Below are 20,055 nucleotides of genomic sequence, written 5' to 3'. Positions count from 1 at the left end.
GTACTGTCGCACGTTGATGATTCGCAAGTTTTTGCGTCGTGTTTAGAAGGGAATCCCAGATTTGATGAACTCTCGCGAGGGTAGTACTTCTTATTTCTTATTTGTGCATGTTGAAAGAAATAATTATGTTTTATAACGCCACAATATTGTGGTTACGATCTTGGTGGGTCAGGGACAAAAACACCCAGTTAGAGTAAAGAAAACACCATGGTTTTCGTTAAATTTGCAACTCTCGCGATATCTTTCGCTGATCTGGGATTCCCCTCTAGGACAGGATCGCCATCTGGTTGCCATCTCCCTCCCTTCCTCTCTATTGTTTGAGGTTTTGGTGAAGGGATTGACAGACACCGCATGTACCGCTGGACTTGTCCATGTTGTGGAATAACATTGATATAGGGTAAGTTTTTAACGATAATCAAACATTTTAAATGCCATATAAGCTATAACCTTCCAAGTGTAATGGATGTTGCCAGTTTGAACCCGCGATGATGGCATTGTTAGCCAAGCAACACAACAAGGGTCGTGTCTAGAAGGGAACCCAATATTTGTGAAACTCTCGTGAGATTTGTAAATGTTGTTTCTTTATTACGCACCTTGTATAAACTAATTATATATTATAATGTGACAATGCTGTGGTTAAAATCTGGGTGGGTGTAGGAACAGAAAACACTTGGTTCTGGTTAGAGAAAGATCGTGGTTTCGGTCAAAATAGTTCGTCTCGCGAGATCTTCTGCGGGTCTGGGGTTCACTTCTAGACACGACCCAGAGAAGCTGTCATCCTCACCCAGCATCGGAAAACGTGTGAAACGTTACGTTACCTCATGCTAAACATATAATAAATAAAATTATAGACTAAATTCCAGGAGATTTTGATAAAGGACTGTCAACTAACTCGCCACTGGATCTGTGGGTTTAGCTAACATAATGTTAAATGTTAGCTGGCCTGCTAAACGTGTTTGTTTATGGGTTAGCAAACATGTTCACATTAAATTTGATAGGATATACCTCTATAACTTCCTTTTATATAAAATAAACACGTGTAGCAAGTGCTAGTTAGCCAATTTCCAGTTTAACATGAAGCATTACCCCGTGTTTTTGCAAAGTGTCGTCAGCCATCGAGCGTGACATAAAGCATTTATTCAGTTTATATTACATTTCTAAAATCATGATAATTAAAAAAATATATTTTTTATGTTGTGATTTTCTGGTTATTTCGTCACGCAAACAATTCACGAAGCAGTGCCCGTCGTGATACAGTTTCGATTTCCTGTTTTTCCACACACCTCCAAAGTGAAAGATGACTATAGAAGTTACACACAAACAATTAATGCAATTGCAAAATTTTAGCCAAATATTTATTTTAGTATATGTATTGATCATGCCGAATTGAGTACTAGCTACTGGGTATCACTCAGATGGTTTTAATGCATGTTTAAGTAGCCTGCACGTTTGCTGAGCATTAAAGTATCTTTGAAATATAGGTTTTTCAAACGGAGTTTCGGAGGACGGCACATATGAAGTTTACTTATTATGGATATTAGCAGCTTGTCTGATCAGATGAGTATTTCATGATTTTGGTGTGAAAGCAGGGTGGGAAATTCGCCCCAGCCACCAGCCCAATGCTGGTAAAATATGAAAGTGGCTGGTAGATTCTACATATAAAATAATAGTTTATTAATAGGTGGCTGGTGAATTTGCACATTTATCTGTCGGTGGCTGGTAGATGTTCACATTTTAAAAAGTTATTTTCCCACCGTGGTTGAAATGAATGTCTGCTGATTTTCCAGTCAGAGGTTTCTGGTCATGCAGTTAAAGTGGTCCAGTCAGCATCACATGCTGCTTCCCAGCATGCCTTATTTCTTTTGAAGCAAACCCTTAGGCCCTGTCCAGTTTGTTAGATCTAAGAAGGGCTGAGCACAGATGCTGTGATAGAGCACAAATGGATACAGTGAGACAAGTTGAATAACTGGAAAATAATAACAAATAAAAGCCAAGAAGGATATCTTTCCATTCAGGGAAAAGAAGTCCCTGTGGTTTTGGGCGTTGCATTATCTGTTTTGACCTCAGCTTATACCAGAGAATGATATTCAGATAATGACATTTCTGCTGCTGCGCTTGTTGTAGGTCACTGTGGATAAGAGCGTCAGCTGAATGCTTAGATTAGACGTGATAGGAGATGAAGTCTGTGAAAAGCTGATGTAAGCAGACAGTCGCTCTGGGACAGCTGTGACAGAATCCTGTTGTGCATAACGCTGCTGCTGTGTTGTCTGTGTTTCTGCTGAGATTTTATCCCTTTTTAATGTGCAATTATCGGTTTCCAACATTAAGTGGTGGTTTCCAGATTGCGGGCAGAACTGACAGCTTTTTCAAGCCAAAGGAAAATGTTTGTGTGTGTTACTGTCAATAAAACCACACATTTAATTTAATTTCTGTTAGGATGCTGGTGTGTTTGTTCAACCTTGTCAAGAAGTTAAAGAGGCCCTTGCTATTCTGCTATTTTAACTGACCAAATGAGAAGAGCAGGCTGGATCATAAAGAAGAGGCTGTCTGGCTGTGACAATGTTGCTCATGGGATGACTCACAGACACTTGGTCAAGATCAGCCCTGGCACTTTAAACCAGGGGAAAGAAGAAGTTTGCATCTGAAAGCTGTTTCTATGAACAAAATGAAGATAATGGATGCAGGATTTTTCCACCTAGCTCATTAAAGTCTATTGATATATGCAATATTTTCTGCTCTAAGCCCTAATGTGATTGTTACTATTATAATTCCAATAGCATACAGTCAATACCACTGTCTTTAATAGGTCAGTACAGGATATCTATCCGCCAGGCCTCTGATGGTAAACAGCACATTTATGCTGTAGCATCATTGCGTGCCTCTCGTTGTAATCTCCTTTACGGAGCAAACTGTTTCAGCTTCAATGTTATGTAAGCAGAGGATGAATGTTGCCCAAGGACTCTGTCTTTCCACAGGCACACTCACTGATACACACTTACACAGACACACACAGATTTGCATGTGATGTGTTTGCATGCACAGGCTGAGCACTAAGGTCAGTGATGCAGATGGTGCCGGGGTTATAAACAAGGGACGACCCTGCAGTATCCTTTGAGTAAAGTAGCTATTTCTGACCTATCTTGTCCTATAAAAACTGCTAGTTTCTCAGATTTTTATCATTGGATGTTGTAACATACACAAACTATCCTTTTAAAGGAGCATTCCACAGATTTTGCACGTGGATGATCAGTGAACTAGTCATGACAAACACTACTCAGCCTGTGAAAACAGTTGTATAGGCTGAATATCTTCTGTTGTTTTGCAGAGAGTTTTCTAAAGTCTGGAAAATAACGCTAATGATCGCATAGACATGTTATTGGGCAGGCTGTTTATGAGCCAGGGCATATTCGCTAATGCATATCACTGTTGTTTATCACCAAGACCTACTTATAAGCCTCCCAGCTTTATGGAAGTGTAATACTAAATTGCTGGCATTTCCCTTTACGTCATGTTTTTATTGTTTCCAGCAGCAGTGGTTTATTTTGGAACAGAAAAAAAACTCTTGACTATGATAGATTATCAAAGGAGAACCATACTGTACAGAGACATGTGTCCACCACTGGCCAAATGTCTTTCATTTTCTCAATTCTGTACAGGGAGCTCAGCCTTTTTAGGAGAGTGCATCCTGTCTCATTCCTCCAGAGAGAGGCAACAGGATGTGGGAGGGCTCTGTCTCAGCCCCCAGCCCTCCCTTAAAACAGTGATGTGTCACATAAGAAGGAAATGGAAATACATTGGAGGTATACCAGCTGGCCTATGGACTGTATATTGTTAATGAGTGACTTTTTATCTGTCTCAAAGATTGTCTTCATGACATAGACTTAAAGAGAACAGAAATAACGCAGAAATCTTGAGATCTTAAGTGTTGACTGATGTAATTTTAAATGGCTGCAGTGGCACGTATGATCAGTAAAATCCTGAAGAAGATGCCAGACAATCAGCAGTGAAAGTGTCCAACAACAAACACTGTGGGAGGAATGTGTTTTTTCATCTTGCTTTTAATGCCAGCAACCAAGTGGGAAGGAGAAACGAGGGAGGGCAACAGAGGGAAGTGATGAATGTTGGCAGAAGCCTGGAGTCAGAGATGCAGAGATGCACGCTGATCATTAGCAACAAAGTTACTCCAATGCTAAACTTAATGTATTGTCCCTAATTTGGCTTGTAAATATGAGCAAAGTCAACGTTAACTATAACCTGCTCTACCACTTCTCTTCTCAGGTAAAGGTGTGTGTGGGCACCACCCACCAGTGCAGGAGCAGGATGTGATGCCACAGCGATAGCGGCTGCCGTTTTCTGTCCAGCGTTGCGTTTGCGAGTGAGGTGGGGACCCCATCCTGCTCCAAGGACAGGACATGTTTGAAGCCAAACCCCGGGCGGTGGAGAAGAAGGAGTCGAGCACTGAGACAGGTAGTGTGTGTCGAGATAATCAGTGAGATATATCTGTCTCCAATCCTGCTGTATGGCGACTGTAAGCTTTTAAGCGAATTTTCAAACTGATGCTGTGCCAATGTCACACTGCCCTGAAGTACAGTATGCTGTGTCTTTGGGCTGGGTGCTATAGTTAGCTCCATCTGTCCCAGTAAACCACATATTTGCTCAAGTGGAAGGACATCAGCTTGGACAGCGCCTGAGCCGAGAAAACACACACACACGCATGCTTCGTCAGCCCACACTCGCTCTCAAAACACACTCACTGAAGTTCTTCATCTCACCAGGGCTGCACTGTTTTGACAAAATAAAAGCCTCCCTCATCATTAATTTACTTTATAACATCGCTGTGATGCATGAGAACATAGTGAGCATGTGAACATGTCGCCATCCATCACTGATTATGCCTCCATCAAGTTAAAGTTAAAGAAATAGTTTGACATTTTGGAAAAAAATACTCTCTTTAGCTTTCTTGCCAAGGGTTAGATGAGGAGATTGATACCACTATCATATCTGTATTTTTAATATGAAGCTAATGCTAGGAGGGCGTTAGCTCATCTTATCTTAAAGACTGGAAGAAGAGTAAAAATCAGGAGACATTCTGCACCTTTAAACTGAATGTTGAAATTGTTGTGACAGTGGATTTGTGCTGCAGAATGCTGTTCAGTCCTTTTTGCTGGAGACTGAGTCAGCACCGTCTCACCTGTTGTAAACACTGTCACTGTGGCTAATTACTGTAGTTAGGAGGCTCATCAAACCAGAACAGGCAAGTGTTGCTTAGTATCCACCCGTTGATCAATTTCTGACGCTAATCCAAGTCTGGGTCACATTCATTTAATGAATGATTTAATTAGGAGTTATTGCATAATTCGAGGTCATACTGTACCTACTGGTTTTCCATCATTCTTGCATACGTTTGCCTGTGAAACAGATTAAAGAGAGATTAAATTGCATTCTGTGTGGCATTTTCTTGCTTTTCTCTGTTTCTAATTGGTCAGTAGTGAGAGTAATCATTAGATGCTGGACCTTGGATTATATTTTTTTCTGTCCTCTAACCCACAGATGAGGGGCTGGGCAGCAGCGGGAGGCATTACGGCTCCGGCTCACTGGGCTCTGGTTCGGCCGGCTCTGTCTACCTGTCGGACAGCCAGGACTGGGTGGTGTCCCCGGGTTGCTCTCCGGACGAAGGCCCCGGCCAGCACAGCGCCATCTCCCCCCTGCTGGCCGAGGAGACTTTCCGCTACATGAGTGAGTGTGTTTAGATTTCACTTTAAAATTATTCAGACAGGAAACTAAGTTCTGGTCAGACAAGTTGTATGTAGCTTTTCTGCTCCTGTGTCTGTCTGTCTACTTTCTTTTGATTGGTCAAGCCTGTGGCAACATCACTGAACAGATGGTGCATTTGTGTGTGTCAGTGCATTAGACATGTGAGGGATTCATTTTATACAGCGGCACATCCTCTTCAATTAAAGTCACAGAGATTTAGCGTGGATATGTTTTGGCACCACGTCGTCATTGTGTCTGTTTGTCTGCGCTTGTGTGTATCAGACAGCTCTGACAGGGTGTGTGTTTGTGTGTGTGTGTGTGTGTGTGTGACAGAGAGAGAGACAGTGAGCATGAGGAATTCAGTGATCCTGCCAGAGTTAAGTGTAGCTGAGTTCAAATCCAGGGCCAGAGTCACGGGACACAGTGATGTGGGGGGGGGGAGGAGGAGGAGGAGGAGGAGAGGCAGAGTGGATTGATAGAGGATGAAGACAGGACGGCAGGGAGAGGACGAGTCGGACCATGCCGGTTTTTAACATCCACAATGAGGAGGTTTACGATAACTTCGCTATGGAAGGTGAGCTGAGGCGTTAGCATGGTGCTCGGTGTGTGTGTGAGATAGAGAGAGAGAGAGAGATAATGTGAGCCGGTGTGACTGCAGAAGCAGCTCCAGTCATGTCTGCAAGGTCAGGCAGAACGTGACAGGCTGCAGGGGAAAGTGTGTGTGTGTGTGTGTGTGTGTGTGTGTGTGTGTGTGTTTTACTGTGTGTAAGTAAAAGCCTAGAAAGACAGGAAGTGGGCAAGTCTGAATGAATGCTTGTGTGTTTACTTTCAAACAAGTTGCGGTATGCTGGAGCAGCGCTAACAGTTGGATCAACGCAACTTCCTGTCTATGTTTTTCTTCCACATGCACAATTTTTAATACACAGGCTGTGTTGTACCAATAAGGATCAATATTTAACCTTGATTAAATCATTAAATTAGCTTAAAAAAGTTTTCAATAAAGACAGATCAGTTTTAAAGCTAAGTATTTACTCTAATAATAGGTTAAATTTCATTCTGTTGCACCAAAACTTAAAGTTACTACAAGGAGTTTTTAACTGGTTATTATACTCAGTTTAGTATTGATGCCTCCATATGACCTACATGAGTTAACGAGCTCATCTGCAAGAAGATCAGCTATTTCTGTACAGTTATTAATAATGTCTGCCACCGGGTCGGATTTCCCTTAAAATCAGATGGAACGAGCCTGTGTTTACATTTTCCAAAGCCAGTTAAAAAAGAAGCATTTATGTAAATAATTTTACTTTTGATGCTATATTTTGTGCATTATGGTGGAAACACTTAAGTTTTTTGTCTACAGGGGCCTCCGACATAAACACAGTAAACCTTTTTGAAGAGGTATAACTTTTAAGATGTCTGTCTTTTTGAGATAAATTAAGCAAAAATAATTCTCCGCTGAACCAACATGAATAGGCTAACAAGGTTAACCAACTGCTTAGCTAGCTAGCAAACGGTTTAACGTTTTTTTGTTTTGTTGTTGTTTAGCTAGCTACCAAACTATATGACTTCCCCAACAGCGCTGGACTTTTTTAATCTAATTATTTATTTATTTTCATTTGGGCAAGCTAGCGTCTCCATTTTGATTGAACTATTTAATTTCAGTTAGTTATTTCAGAGCTCAAACTTGGATTTACTTGGAGAACTCTTGTGTTGCCACGTTTTTTTATAGTCTGCGTGTTTAGGTGGTGTGTGTACATATGTTTAACCGCACGTGTGTGAGGAGGGGTACAGTAAGGGAGTCTCAGTTTCATATTCCTGCTCAGTGAGACATTTGCCCCACTTCCACAGTGTAAAATCAGACATGGCCTATTAATAGCTCCTAATGCACTGGCAGAGACATGGTATGTTAATATTGAAATGCCCGCCGGTCGTCCTACAGCAAACATACACAGGATATATTCAGAAATGTGTGAGACGCCTCAGAGCAGTGTGGTTCTGGTTTATTTAGACAGTGCTGACTATGTTTAAACAGCATGAATATTCCAGTACTCCTATAAGACGACACAAGCTCTAAACTATCAAGTGTCCAGTTTTTGTGTCATGTTGTGAAATTGGAAGAACGAGCTGTCTGACACAGTTCACTGTCTGAACAGCAGAAACTTAAGATGATTACAACTGTAAAGGTCAGATAGTTCAGGGGAGAATATGGCAGAAATGGGAATCAGTATTCATGGCTGTGTTTTCATTGGCCTATAATTAACTGAAAAGAGAAAAGAGAATGAGCTGCTTATGTTGCATGAATCCTATTCCACACAGGCCACCATGTTACACTGCCACGTCTCTACAGTAGCCCAGAATGGACAAAGTAAACATCACAGTGAACCTCATTCATCTCACTTTTCACTACGTGTAAAATACACGAGAGCTCAGTGATGTTCCTTATCGTTTATCTTGGCTTGTGGTAGAATTGAACCTGTGGTTTTGTGACTGTAAAGCGTTGAGTCAGAGTATCGGCACATACAGTTTAATTAAAGGATCAGCTTCTAATGCTATCTAGGAAACTCTGACGTCACTGGACTGTGTCCTGCCACATTCAACACTTCATAAAAGCACAACTGACGCAGTTTGTCTTGGTGTGATGTATGGATCTTGAAACTTTTCCCCCTAACTTTCTACACTAAACTCATCCTGGGCATTCAAATTTGGATTTTTTGCAGTTTTTACCCAGTTGAACTTAGTTTTTGATAATTCTAACTTACTCTACACTTTCAAATTGGGTATTACAGTTTGTCAAATGAAGAAGTGTTGTACCTGCAGCTGGTGCAGTTAGATTTATCAGTGCCAAAGGTCCAAACAAACGTGAATCAGAGTGTTTCTTTTCTTATCGAGTTACTCGTTGACCATTGCACTGTATGTTTCACATGCATGCGCACAAAGAGGCAATATCAAGTGAAAGTAGGCCGCTCATTTTATAATTGACTGGATTGCAGCAATGCAGTTTATTGTGACCAGAGTTCAGTCGGTGTCTTCTACAGTTAAATGCAAACCACACTAGTGTATCTCTATGTGTGTGCAGTGTGTGACCACATTTGGAGCAAAATTGTCAGTTTTTATGCGGCGTTTGGTAGATCATGATCCAACCGGACCATGGACATCATTTATTCAGTGACACCATACTCTTCCCGGCAGGTAAAGGGATATATGTGTGTTTGTGTGTGTGAGTTGGCATCAGCTGTAACGGTAACATGAGAGATTATATGCATCGTGCGTGCGCAGTATCTTCCTGTGTTTGTAACAAAGATAGCTCTGTTAGGCAGAGGTTATTTTTAACAGTCTGTTGTTGGAGGGGAGTGCAGCTAGCGTCCAGACCCGGAGGTCACCATGGGCCTCAGATTACTGGACGACAGCTCTCATCCATTCGAGCAGCTGCCTCACTTGAGGCTTTCTTGCACCGCTTCATTACACTGACCTCCTCCTGGAAAGTAGATTGTTTAACCATACTGAAGATCAGGGACCAGAATAAGCACAAGCCACCAGCATAGCAATAACCACTGGCTGTAATAATATTTGATTTTGATGTACTTTACTAGAAAAGTAAATGAACATTTGAAGAGCTGTTCTTTGTTTTTATTGTCATATCAGTATCACCCATCTTTGCTCACTACATCTTAGCATGTCTTCCCCTCAGATGTGCATAAAATAATCAGTTATCTTACTGGCATCAGCAGGTATCAGCTGAAAAGAATCTATATTGTGCATCCCTGTTAATAAATCCCTGTCGAAATGTAGTTTTGTTGGAGTAAGGAGTCTCTCCTCAGTCTGTTAAATGATTCTGAGTAAAAGGCAATGTTTCAGTGATTAGAGATGCCACTTTTCTTCAAACAGGTGGAAGGGGGAGCGGTGCAGCGCTGGTGACACCCACTCAGGTGCTAAAAGCAGATCAAACTAATTGAAGTGTAGCTTCTCTGACTCGACAAACTAATGTTTCTATATGAAGTTGATTTATTGAAGCTTCAGCTTTCATCCTCAGCTTCATACTTCTCTCTGTACTGCTCCTTTCCTCCTTTTTGTCCCACTCATCTCAAAACAAGCTGGTCGCTTGTTCACCTTTTGAAGTCTACCTTCTTCTCTCCTATCTCTCACTAGCGTATCTTGCTTTGGAGCCCTCCTCTTATTCCCACCCCGGCTCTCAGAGCCTCTCCAAAGGTATCTTTCTCTTTTCTGTCTGTCTGCCTGTTCTGCTCTGCAACTTCATTTAGATCCAGTGTGAGAGAGGGGCTTCAGTCCACCATGTGGCTCGCTTTAACTTGGATCTGGAGCCACAGACCTGGAGCCCCTCTCAGCTTTTTGCATGTAGATGACAGCAGACAAGAGATTAGCATAGTTTAGGTCTGCTGTTTGCCAGTGTTTGTAGTCTTGTAGCACTGTATAGTGTGTGTGTGTGCACATTATCGTGGCTTCATTACATTCAGACCACTCGCAACCACATTGCCACATTGTGGCTTTACACCATCAAATGGAATCAATAATGCATTCAGCAATATATCAACTACACTTTAACCGCACTAGTGCATGATTCATGTGTTATCGTGTGGTCAAAAGCAGATTTTGAGAAAGTGGCTACTCTCGTTGCTTGTGGTCAGAACATTTTATTAGGTACTGTAGTAAGTAAAGGTGGCATGCTGCAGAAGTGTGTAGTTTGGAGGGATATTTGATTTTCACTTTACATGTTTTTGTTTTTGTGTGAAGTTCCTTGATCGCACCTTTTGCATGCACAGGCCACAATGTGCATAAAAGATTGCATGTGAGTGTGTGTATGTTTGTGTGTCTCCTAAAAGTCAAATTTTCTCTCTGTGCAGTCCTCAGTGCTGAACGCGTGGAACAGATGACCAAGACTTACAATGACATGGAAGTGGTCACACAACTCCTGGCTGAGGTACGTGTCCTCTCACTTTTTTTTTTGTTGTTATTAAGAGGCAGCATCTAATTGGCTGATCGGTTGCACTGTGCTCTTATTGGACAGCGGGACAGAGACTTGGAGCTGGCAGCTCGGATCGGTCAGTCACTTCTGCAGAGAAACCACCTGCTGCAGGAACGCAATGAGGCCATAGAAGAGCAGCTAGCACAGGCCCTGGACCAGGTAGCTGACATATACTCATTATGTATTTTATTTATTTGAGGATGATGTCACTTTAGTTTGTTTTTGCAGTTTAAAAAAAATGCAAATCTTTCCAAACCTTCGTCCTTGGCCAGGTTCACCAGCTGCAGCATGAGCTCAGTAAGAAGGACGAGTTGCTGCGGATGGTGGCCAGCGCCTCAGAGGAGAGCGAGACTGACTCCAGCGTGTCCACGCCGCTGCGGCAGCCTCTGCCGCCGGGGGGAACCACCGCCGCCGCAGCGCTCAGCCAGCTGGAGGCTCTGCAGAGCAAGCTGCAGGAGCTGGAGGAGGAGAACCTGGCACTGAGGTCTGAGGTATGGACGAGCTTATAGTGGATAGTTGGTAAATATTATTAGCAGAAATCATTGAGAGGATTGGTAGCTTTTGCCAGAAAATCAAGTGTATTTATTGTGTCCCATCAACTCTGATTTTGTGATAAAGAGGTATAATGAAGGGTGATTTGTAAGATATACTGTGATGCAGCCAATTTAAAGATTCTTCTGCTGCAAAAATAGAAGTGTAAATGCTACAGTGTAAGAGGAAGTTGAGGAAGAAGAAGTTGAACAAGCTTTTTACAGAAGTTCCTTTATGATGATAGAGTGCGTTGAGTGGAAATAGCGTGTGAATTATTGTGAAAATGAATCAATGAATGACTGCTTCCTGTCAACACCTCCGCTCCAGGCCTGCCAGCTGAAGAGCGACACCATCACCTACGAGGAGAAGGAGCAGCAGCTAGTGAGCGACTGTGTCAAGGAGCTGCGTGAGTGAGATGCACACACATTCACACCCAAAAAATGACAATCTCACATCTGGAAGGCTCATTCTAACGCGTGCGTGTCGGGTTCTAGGCGAATCCAACAGCCAGATGGTGTCTCTGACTGATGAACTGTCTCAGAAGAACGAGGAGCTGCTCAGACATCAGGAGGAAATCGCTCAGCTGCTCTCCCAGATAGTTGAGCTGCAGCACAGAGTGAAAGAGGTGAAGAGACTCAACTACCTAAATAAGTTCTGTTTGCACCAGAGCTGTGGACATAACTCACATAACTCCTAAAGCCTTTTATGACATGAATGGCTTTATATCGTCCCCAAACAAAGATTAGTCAGGACTGTTAAGCAAGTGAACGAGACAAGACTGAAACCTCGTGTATGGTCTGTGTGGTATATTGTGGCCAGGCTGTTATGCAGTGTCTACAATTTAAATTCCTGGATATTAAATGTTCATCTGCAATTTTCTGACCTGACATTCTATTGTCATGATTCACGAGTGAATACATTTATGGTGTGTTGTTGTTTCTGTGCAGCTGGCTCTGGAGAAAGAGGAGCTGAGGATCCACCTGCAGGCCTCTAAAGACGCTCAGAGACAGCTCACAGCAGAGGTACAGACTCACACAGTGGTCACAGATTAAACTAAATCCCCGCTGTTCAGGTTTGTCGCTTTAACATACAGAAACATGACACTGTGCTTGTGTTTTATACTCTGCGATACTGACCTGGATTTGACAAATTAAATCATTTAATCATTTTAAATCACTTAAAGTAATTGCTGAACAGAAAAAACAAAGTGAAATAATCTCTGTTTGTGTTGCAGCTGAACGAGTTGTCGGACAGGAATGCAGAATGTATGGAGATGCTCCATGAATCTCAGGAGGAAATCAAAGAGCTCCGCAGTAAAAACACTCCCTCTTCTGGGATGAGACGGCACCTCTCCTACGGCCTCTACCCCATGGTGAGAAAAACACACACTCAAGTTTAATGTAGCAGCACTAAAGGAGACATAAAGCTAAAAAAAACAAAAATTCTATTCTAATGTGGCCCACATTTTGTTTGCACTGGGAGAGACGATGGCAATATAATAAATATTCCAAATGCCAGTTTCATGCTGTTGTGCTCATGGTGGTGGTAATGTGCAAAGAAGCATAGTAGTGCACAAATAAGGGCAGTGAAGAAAAAGAAGCACTGCACAGAAGATTAGGCCAATTATATATGCAGCATTTTAAAAATTTTATTTTATTAAGTTACACTAGTTGTATTTGCTTTATAAAACTTCAGGAAACATTTTTTTTAATCACTGCTACAAAAAATATCAGCTTTGCAGATCGTTCAACACATTTGTCACAGTGGATGCCAGATGAAAACTGAGTGTGTCTGAATGTAACTATACAATAAGAATCATGTTTCAGCTTTCAGATATTTACACTATGTTTTTCCTGCCGTAATGTAAATGCAACCTTTATTGGTTCACACGAAAACTCCAGAGAGCACTTTTAAACTTGCGTCTGTGTGTGTGAGCGCAGGACTCTCTGGCAGCAGAGATCGAGGGCACCATGAGGAGAGAGCTGAGCGTCGAGGAGGAGACCGCCTTTCAGGACCAAAGGTCAGAAACTTTCACTCCACTGCTGTAAAATCCAAAACTAATGAATAAGACTGATCCACTCAGGGTTCTTCATTGCAGAGGCTCGGCTGACTGGTTTGATTTTCTGCTACTTAACTACAATTAAATCCACTTTTTCCAGCACAGTTTTATAGGGTGACTTTAGTGAGTGTGCCTGTAATATAAATATTGATTTGTCTTTACGACCTTTCACATAAATCCAGAGTGTTTTTATAGGACAGTTGAAACATTAATGTTTGTTCAATAATGCACATTTATTTACATCTCTAGTCTTTTGGAGAGACGGCGGTGTCATTACAGGTTATAATCAATCTCATGGACATAACAGCTTTTTCCACTAACATCTTGTTCGGTAGTTGACTGTACGTTGTTGTTGTTTGTTGGACTTGCTGCTGACTTTTGACCTCTTGTCCCCGCAGAATCTCCCAGAAGCGCGTCTTCCAAACTGTCCGCTCCCTCAACGCCGCAGCATCGCGGGCAGCTTCGGCCACGCCCCCTATCCCCGGGTCAGGACAGAGCTCTCTAGTGATGACTGCACAGCCCTTCCAGTCCATTCAGGGGTACGTTACAGAGAATTTTGGCTTCCTTTCTTGCATTTTAACTCAAGTTTGGATCAGTTCAGCTCAATAAACGTGCCTGTGTCTGCAGGGAGGAGGTGCGACTGGGCCAGCCCGGCTCTCCGGGAGGAAACGACCTCACCAGAGCCCTCCACCGCCTGTCGCTGCGACGACAGAACTTCCTGAGCGAGCGCCAGTTCTTCCAGGCGGAGCGCGAGAAGAAGCTGCAGGCACTGGCGGCTGCAGGAGAGGCGGACGGGGAGGTCAGCGGGTGCAGCTCGCCAATGGGCAGCGCGCTCTCGTCTTTCTCCAACCTGTCCGAGCTCTCCTTCAGCTCCAGCGTGTTCAAGACCTTCCTGCCTGAGAAGCTGCAGATCGTCAAACCCATGGAAGGTAGAGTCACCCGTCCAGCTGCGTCTGGAATCCTCCCAGTTCAGTCGCAGTCCCAAAGCAGCCAAAGTAGAGCAGCTGTCCAGAAAAATCAGATGTGTAACTGATTCAATTTGAAACAAGAAGCCAGCGATGTCACATAGAGTTTGCGTGGTAGTTTGCAGTGTGTGAATGTAGAACAGCGAGCGTTTCTCTATTAGATTCAGCAGTTTGAGGCCCTGTCACATCGGCTCCGGATCAGTCTCTGCTGAAAACAGGACAAAATTATTACTGACACATTTATTTGTGCTGTGAGCAGCTGGGTTAGGAAGATATTCAGACTCAAGCAGGAAACAAATGGGCTTGTAAATTTGTAATTCTGATCGTTTGGTCTGTAAAATGTGAGATATCTCATGCATAACCATGATTAATAAATGGCAAATTGATAGTATATATTATATATATAGTATTGATTGATAGCAAACATTGAAATGTTAATTATTAGTAATGCTGTAATTAAGATACTAACTGTGTTTAATTCACTATCAATTTACCATTAATTATTGGTGTTATTATAAGGGGTTACATCTGTGGTTCTCTTTAGAAGATTAAAATAACTCTTGTAATGCAGTTGCCATAGCAATTTGAATTTCCAAAAATCACTATCACAGACGTCAGACTGTAACACCGTGACGTGTTTTTCAGGCTCGCTGACGCTCCATCACTGGCAGCAGCTGGCCAAACCACACCTGGCCACCATCCTAGACCCCCACCCTGGTGTGGTGACCAAAGGTTTCTGCCCGCTGGCTCAGGATGCCGTCTACCGCCTGTCTGACATGGAGGAGGATGAGGAGGACGAAGAGCTCCGGGGGATTGGTGTCCTGGAGAAGGGGGCGGCGGAGCGGGGTAAGGAAGAGGAGGACGAGGAAGAGGAGGAAGGCGGGATCACCTTCAAGGTGCGCGTCTCGTCTACGCCGGAGGAGAGGAAGGACAGAAAGAATTCTTTGCCGCCTCTCGCCGTCTCTCCTCTCTCGCCCACGCTACCTGGGACACCTGCCTCGTCCTCTTCAGTCTCATCTGTCCTCTGCCTGACCCCCACACCCCGTCACGTCCCTGAGAACTCCAGCCAGTCACCGCAGCCCATTCCAGGAGCCTGTTCAATGGTCCAATCACAGAGTCAGATTTGCACCTCCACATCAACAACAGCATCTTCATCCTCTGGTAAATAAATACTGCTTAAAATATGGAAATATAAATGTGCAAAATGTGAATATTGCTGCTTACTGTTGCCATGACAACTAAGATTTGTGTTTCTCATAATTTGATTTGTTGTGTGTTTAGTCCAAAATCTAGGAAAGTATCAGAGCTCCACCTTCTCCACCTACACCCTCACAACCTGTCGCATCCTGCACCCCAGTGACATCACACAAGTCACCCCAAGGTAAGACCGCTTCAGAAAAACAACCTTTTTTATGTTATGCAGCAATGAATGAGGGAGATAAAATCATGAGGATAAATAAAGTAGTCGCACAGACACCACCCTGCAAACTCTTTACATACCAAGTATCTGTCTTCCTACAGCCCCATGCACACATCTTATTGTCTGTGCACAGCTGTTGTTCGATTGTTGTCGTGTTGAAACATGTCTCTGTCTTCATGTTTTTCAGTTCTCAGTCCTCCCTCATGGCCAACACCCCCAGCTCCATGAGGACAGGTCCCAGCACCCCTGTGACTCCCTGCAGACTGAGTCTGGGTGACTCCTTCCCTCCGCGACGCCCTGCTGCGCCACCCTGTGGCCTGGCCAAGCTCGTCCTGGAGAGGGGCATTTCTGCGCAGGTCTCCACTGACACCCCTCCTGCATCCCCAAAACCTGCACCCCGGCGGCCCCTCTTTCGCCTCCTTCCCAGCACACCCCCTAACTCCCCCTCTCACTCACCCTCTCCCTCCCCGGTGCCAATGGAGTCCCGCCAGCACCCAGCTGACAATTTCCTTGCCTCGCGGCCCGCTGAGCTTTTCCTCCAGGACGTTTACGGGTTGAATTTGGGCCGTGCGCCTCATCCCGACCTACCAAGCTCTTCCCAGGAACCCCCAGCCCTTGTCCCACCCGCTATGACAGGCAAAGTGAGGCCTGACCCAGTCAACGTGGGCCTGGTGGAAAGGCTGCGGCGGCTGGGCTTCACCAAGGTGCTCCAGGGTGGTGCAGAGTCTGACGCTTCAGTGCTGCGTCAGGATTCTGCTACTTTTGTGTCAACAGGAGGAGGAAGTCTATTGGACGGCCTGAGGCGCAACCAGAGCCTCCCGGCCATGATAGGTGCCCGAGCGGGGAAGTCATCAACTAGCCCGATGCCTCCTCCTCACCCCACCTCCCTTGCCCTCCCTCCACCACCCTGGGGAAACCTCAAAGAGCGGCGCCGCCATCTTGCTTCTGTCTCCCACGTCCCATCAAGTTCAACCAAACGCTGAGGTGAAGAGGTGGACGGACCAGAACATGAACCCCTTCTTAACACCTCCATCCTTTTCTTCCTCCCCTTCATCTCTCCTCCTTTCTGCCTTCGGAGAGAGGAGTCAGGGCATCTGGTGGCCAGAACAATCCCTCCTTTTTCTGACTTAATTTTAAAGCACAATTAAACTAAACTGACTGTTTTTAGCGATACCGCAGTGTCTATGTGTGTAGATGTTTGCTAGTTATTGAGGCCTTAGCTTGCCTCTGAGCGGGTTCTTCAGCTCCTGGTACCTTCTCAGTCATGTATGAATCTTAATTTGGTTACGTAGTTCTTTTGTGAGCCTCTGGATGTTCAGGTACAGGTAGAGGAGGAGGCGTGGGAAGGACAACATGTAAGTGAACAAAGGTTTGTGTATGTGGATTAGAAAAAAAGAGTTTAAGGGACAGTTTGGATTGTTTGTGGGGTTGTTTTAGGTGCTTAGAGTTGCTGTATTACCCACAATAGATGCCAATTTGGCATGCTACCAGTGTGGAGAAGTAGAATAGAGTACCAGTAAGGAAGCTAAGCGTTGCCATGTGTTGCTATGGACAGCATCAGCAGCAAAACATATTTTAGCCACCTAAAAAAAAGGATCCCCTTTCCTAACTCCATTGGCAAATTTTTTTCCTCAGAGAACACAGGAGTTACTAGTTACTGCCTCAGTCTGTTAGTTTGTTTGTGTCATTATGTTAGTCTGGCTTCACCAAAGTCACACAAACTAACCAACAGTTTGAGGCAACCAAAGACCAGCAAATCCTGTGTTCTGTGAGGTTAAATGACTAATATTGCCTATGGAGTCTGGTTGGTTTGGAGAGAGCGATATTTGGCATATATAACAGTCGAAAAAGGCTGTCTTAGGGCAATGTAAAGCCTGAAAATATTTTAAATACAGTGTACACTGAAAAGTATGACATGAAGCGAGAGCGTGGTCTTTGCATGTCGGAAGAGAGGGTAAGTGAGGGGCAAAGAGAGAAAGACTGAGCATCCAGAGTCTTGCTATTTCAAGGGCTTGTTGCGTAGTGTGGGTTGGAAAAGCTTTAGTCTGTAATAGAACAGTATCATCTGCAAAGAGTAGAACAGAAGGGATTCAACATGCTTTTATTACTTACTGACTAGAAGACTTAAAGTGCTAGCTGGCTAAACGGCATACTGCCAGGCTAATCCTCTAGTCAGACCATGCTATTAACATGCCAGTATTAGTATTATAATGATTTTACAGTAGTCCATTGTTGCACGGATGTCTGGTGACCGTCCGTCCACGTGCCGTGCCCCTTTTTTCCCGCCTCTTGCAAGCGTCTGCATGATAAAAGCGACCTTGCCTGCAGGTCCCAGCATGCACCTGTCGGGCAGACGGGTGGGGCCAGGCGAGGCTGAAGGCGATGTCAGAACCACGTCAGACGCCAGGCAAAAAAAACGAAAAAAAAGAAAGGGTCTGCCTTTTCCTTCAGGTCCTCGTGTTTTAGTGTGTTTGTAAAGGTATGAGGCCTTAAGAAGAAGCCAGCACATTTATGAATTGTTTTCCTGTCAAAGCCATGTTTGTATATATAAGTTGCACTCAGTGGGATTTTGTGTTCATTTGAGGATCACTGCTTGGTTGAAAATGTTTCGTCACGGCTGTGGGCCTTTAAAGGGTGACTTCTCTATTTTTCAACCTCTTGCCAAACTAACCAAACTCCCTTTGCAGAAATGCCAAGTTTAACATTGATATCTTTATTCAAACTTAACAGAAACGAAACACAAAAACATGAAAAAAATAGGGCCCAGGTTGAAAAATCCCCAAGTTACCCTTTAATAGACACAAAAACGGGAATTTTATCGTTTTATTTTCAGCCACCGTCTTTATCTCAGGCCCGTGGGGTGTTCAGGTTCAATCTGTGAAGAGGGAAAAACCATTGACACTTTATTTTACTTGCGTATCACATCCAGGTTTATTATATGTGGTTGTTTTCTGTGTTTAAAACTTGTCTTGGGGTTAAACGAAGGACACGTTGTTCAGCAGATGGGAGTATACCTGTAGGAGAGCATATGAAAATTCATCCTACATAGTACTTAATAATATTTAGATTCAAGGAAGTGTAGAGCTTTGTGCTTGACCCCTGTGACCCTAACATCCCTCCACTCAGCTACTGGACATTTACTTTTTAATGTAACCTTTATTTTACTGACACCACTATTTGAAATATATAGATTCTAACATATTAATGAGAAGATTTAGAGTTACATGTGCCTGTTGTGATGTCGGCTAACATTTTGACACAAGATTTTAATATATGTAGCAGTATTTTTTTTTTATTTTTTATTTTTTTGCTTTCCACATGTAGAAGTCCACAGAAGGGAATTTAAACCAAGCCCAAAGTTTTATTTTGAGGAAGTGGAATACTCTGGCTTACACATGTGTGTATGTGCTAATTAGCTAAATTGTATTTAACAAATGAAGAAGAGCTTCAGTTTAATGTTTTGTATGTGTGTAGGTTTGGAGAAAAGAGGGAAGAGGGCACACCCAGACTGTTTATATCATTAGAGTCGATGTAGTTCTTATACTGACTGTTTTACGGTAAAGCAGGAGATTCAGGTTTGTCTCTTTCTTTGGCTGAATTACAAAATGTCCTGTGATTTCTTCATGCCTCCCCACTAAAATTATGATCCTCTGTAAACTACTCATGGCTATTATTCAGTTGCCTCTTTTTTTAAAATAAAGCAATGGAAACAACGTCACTGACTCACCGACTACTTTATTATTACTCATACTCTATGGAAGAAGTTGCGCAGAAAGTCTGGAAGCAAAAATTGTTTTATAAGATGACACATAAAAAAAACAGGTCCAAACTGAATTTTTATTTCATGACTGGGAACTGGACAGAGTTTCTGGTCTTAAACTGAGAAAATAAAAGTTGATCATGTCTGCTTTGAGCTTAAGACACTATGGAGCACAGTGTTTGGTGATTTTTCAATTCAAATTTAAATAAATTTAAAACAAGCTGCTAGCACAGCTGTGAGCACTACATTATTTGCGTTTTGTGTGGAACTTATTTCAATAAGTGCATTAAAAGTATGAAAAAAAGATCAGTTGCAATCACACTTCACAAAATCTTGGAACCCATCAGTTATCATCTGATGGCAATTTAGCCACTGTGGGCAACGGACAATATTTCAGGGCTTGCAGTGAAGCCAGCAACGGATATCCAGTCCAAGACTTCCTCTCCTGCACATTGGTCATTGTTTACAGTCCAATTAGCAACTTGACACAAACATTGATACTGTTTGTAGGCGTATTAGGTCCAGATGACATTTTGTGTAATTTCTATCAACAGATGTATATTTTTAAGCTAATAAAAAGGTAAA

The 20,055-nt window shown here is 43.2% G+C and overlaps 1 protein-coding gene across 5 annotated transcripts; it reads left to right on the top strand.

The window, feature by feature from the left end:
* The first annotated feature begins 67 nt into the window (after nucleotides 1-67).
* Nucleotides 68-16,883, top strand: trak2 (trafficking protein, kinesin binding 2). Of its 5 annotated transcripts, XM_084713931.1 has the most exons (17): nucleotides 68-397; nucleotides 4,279-4,467; nucleotides 5,551-5,736; nucleotides 9,901-9,960; nucleotides 10,614-10,690; nucleotides 10,778-10,894; nucleotides 11,008-11,226; nucleotides 11,594-11,672; nucleotides 11,761-11,891; nucleotides 12,214-12,288; nucleotides 12,501-12,638; nucleotides 13,207-13,286; nucleotides 13,724-13,864; nucleotides 13,953-14,254; nucleotides 14,936-15,451; nucleotides 15,572-15,671; nucleotides 15,898-16,883. In XM_084713931.1, exons 2-17 carry the CDS (start codon nucleotides 4,413-4,415, stop codon nucleotides 16,691-16,693), a joined length of 3,072 nt encoding a protein of 1,023 aa, XP_084570057.1. In that variant the 5' UTR covers nucleotides 68-397; nucleotides 4,279-4,412; the 3' UTR covers nucleotides 16,694-16,883. The 5 variants fall into 5 exon arrangements, with proteins under 5 accessions (XP_084570057.1, XP_084570058.1, XP_084570059.1 ...); XM_084713932.1 differs by lacking the exon at nucleotides 9,901-9,960 and having other exon boundaries at nucleotides 73-397; XM_084713933.1 differs by lacking the exons at nucleotides 68-397; nucleotides 4,279-4,467; nucleotides 5,551-5,736 and adding an exon at nucleotides 6,191-6,328.
* The last annotated feature ends 3,172 nt before the right edge of the window (nucleotides 16,884-20,055 follow it).

This window comes from Lutjanus erythropterus, chromosome 24 (assembly GCF_056507025.1).
Source record: "Lutjanus erythropterus isolate fLutEry1 chromosome 24, fLutEry1.hap2, whole genome shotgun sequence".
Classification (NCBI taxonomy): Eukaryota; Metazoa; Chordata; class Actinopteri; order Lutjaniformes; family Lutjanidae; genus Lutjanus; species Lutjanus erythropterus.
The sequence above is the reverse complement of the archived record's forward strand: the minus strand, read 5'-3'. Positions and strand labels throughout refer to the sequence as shown.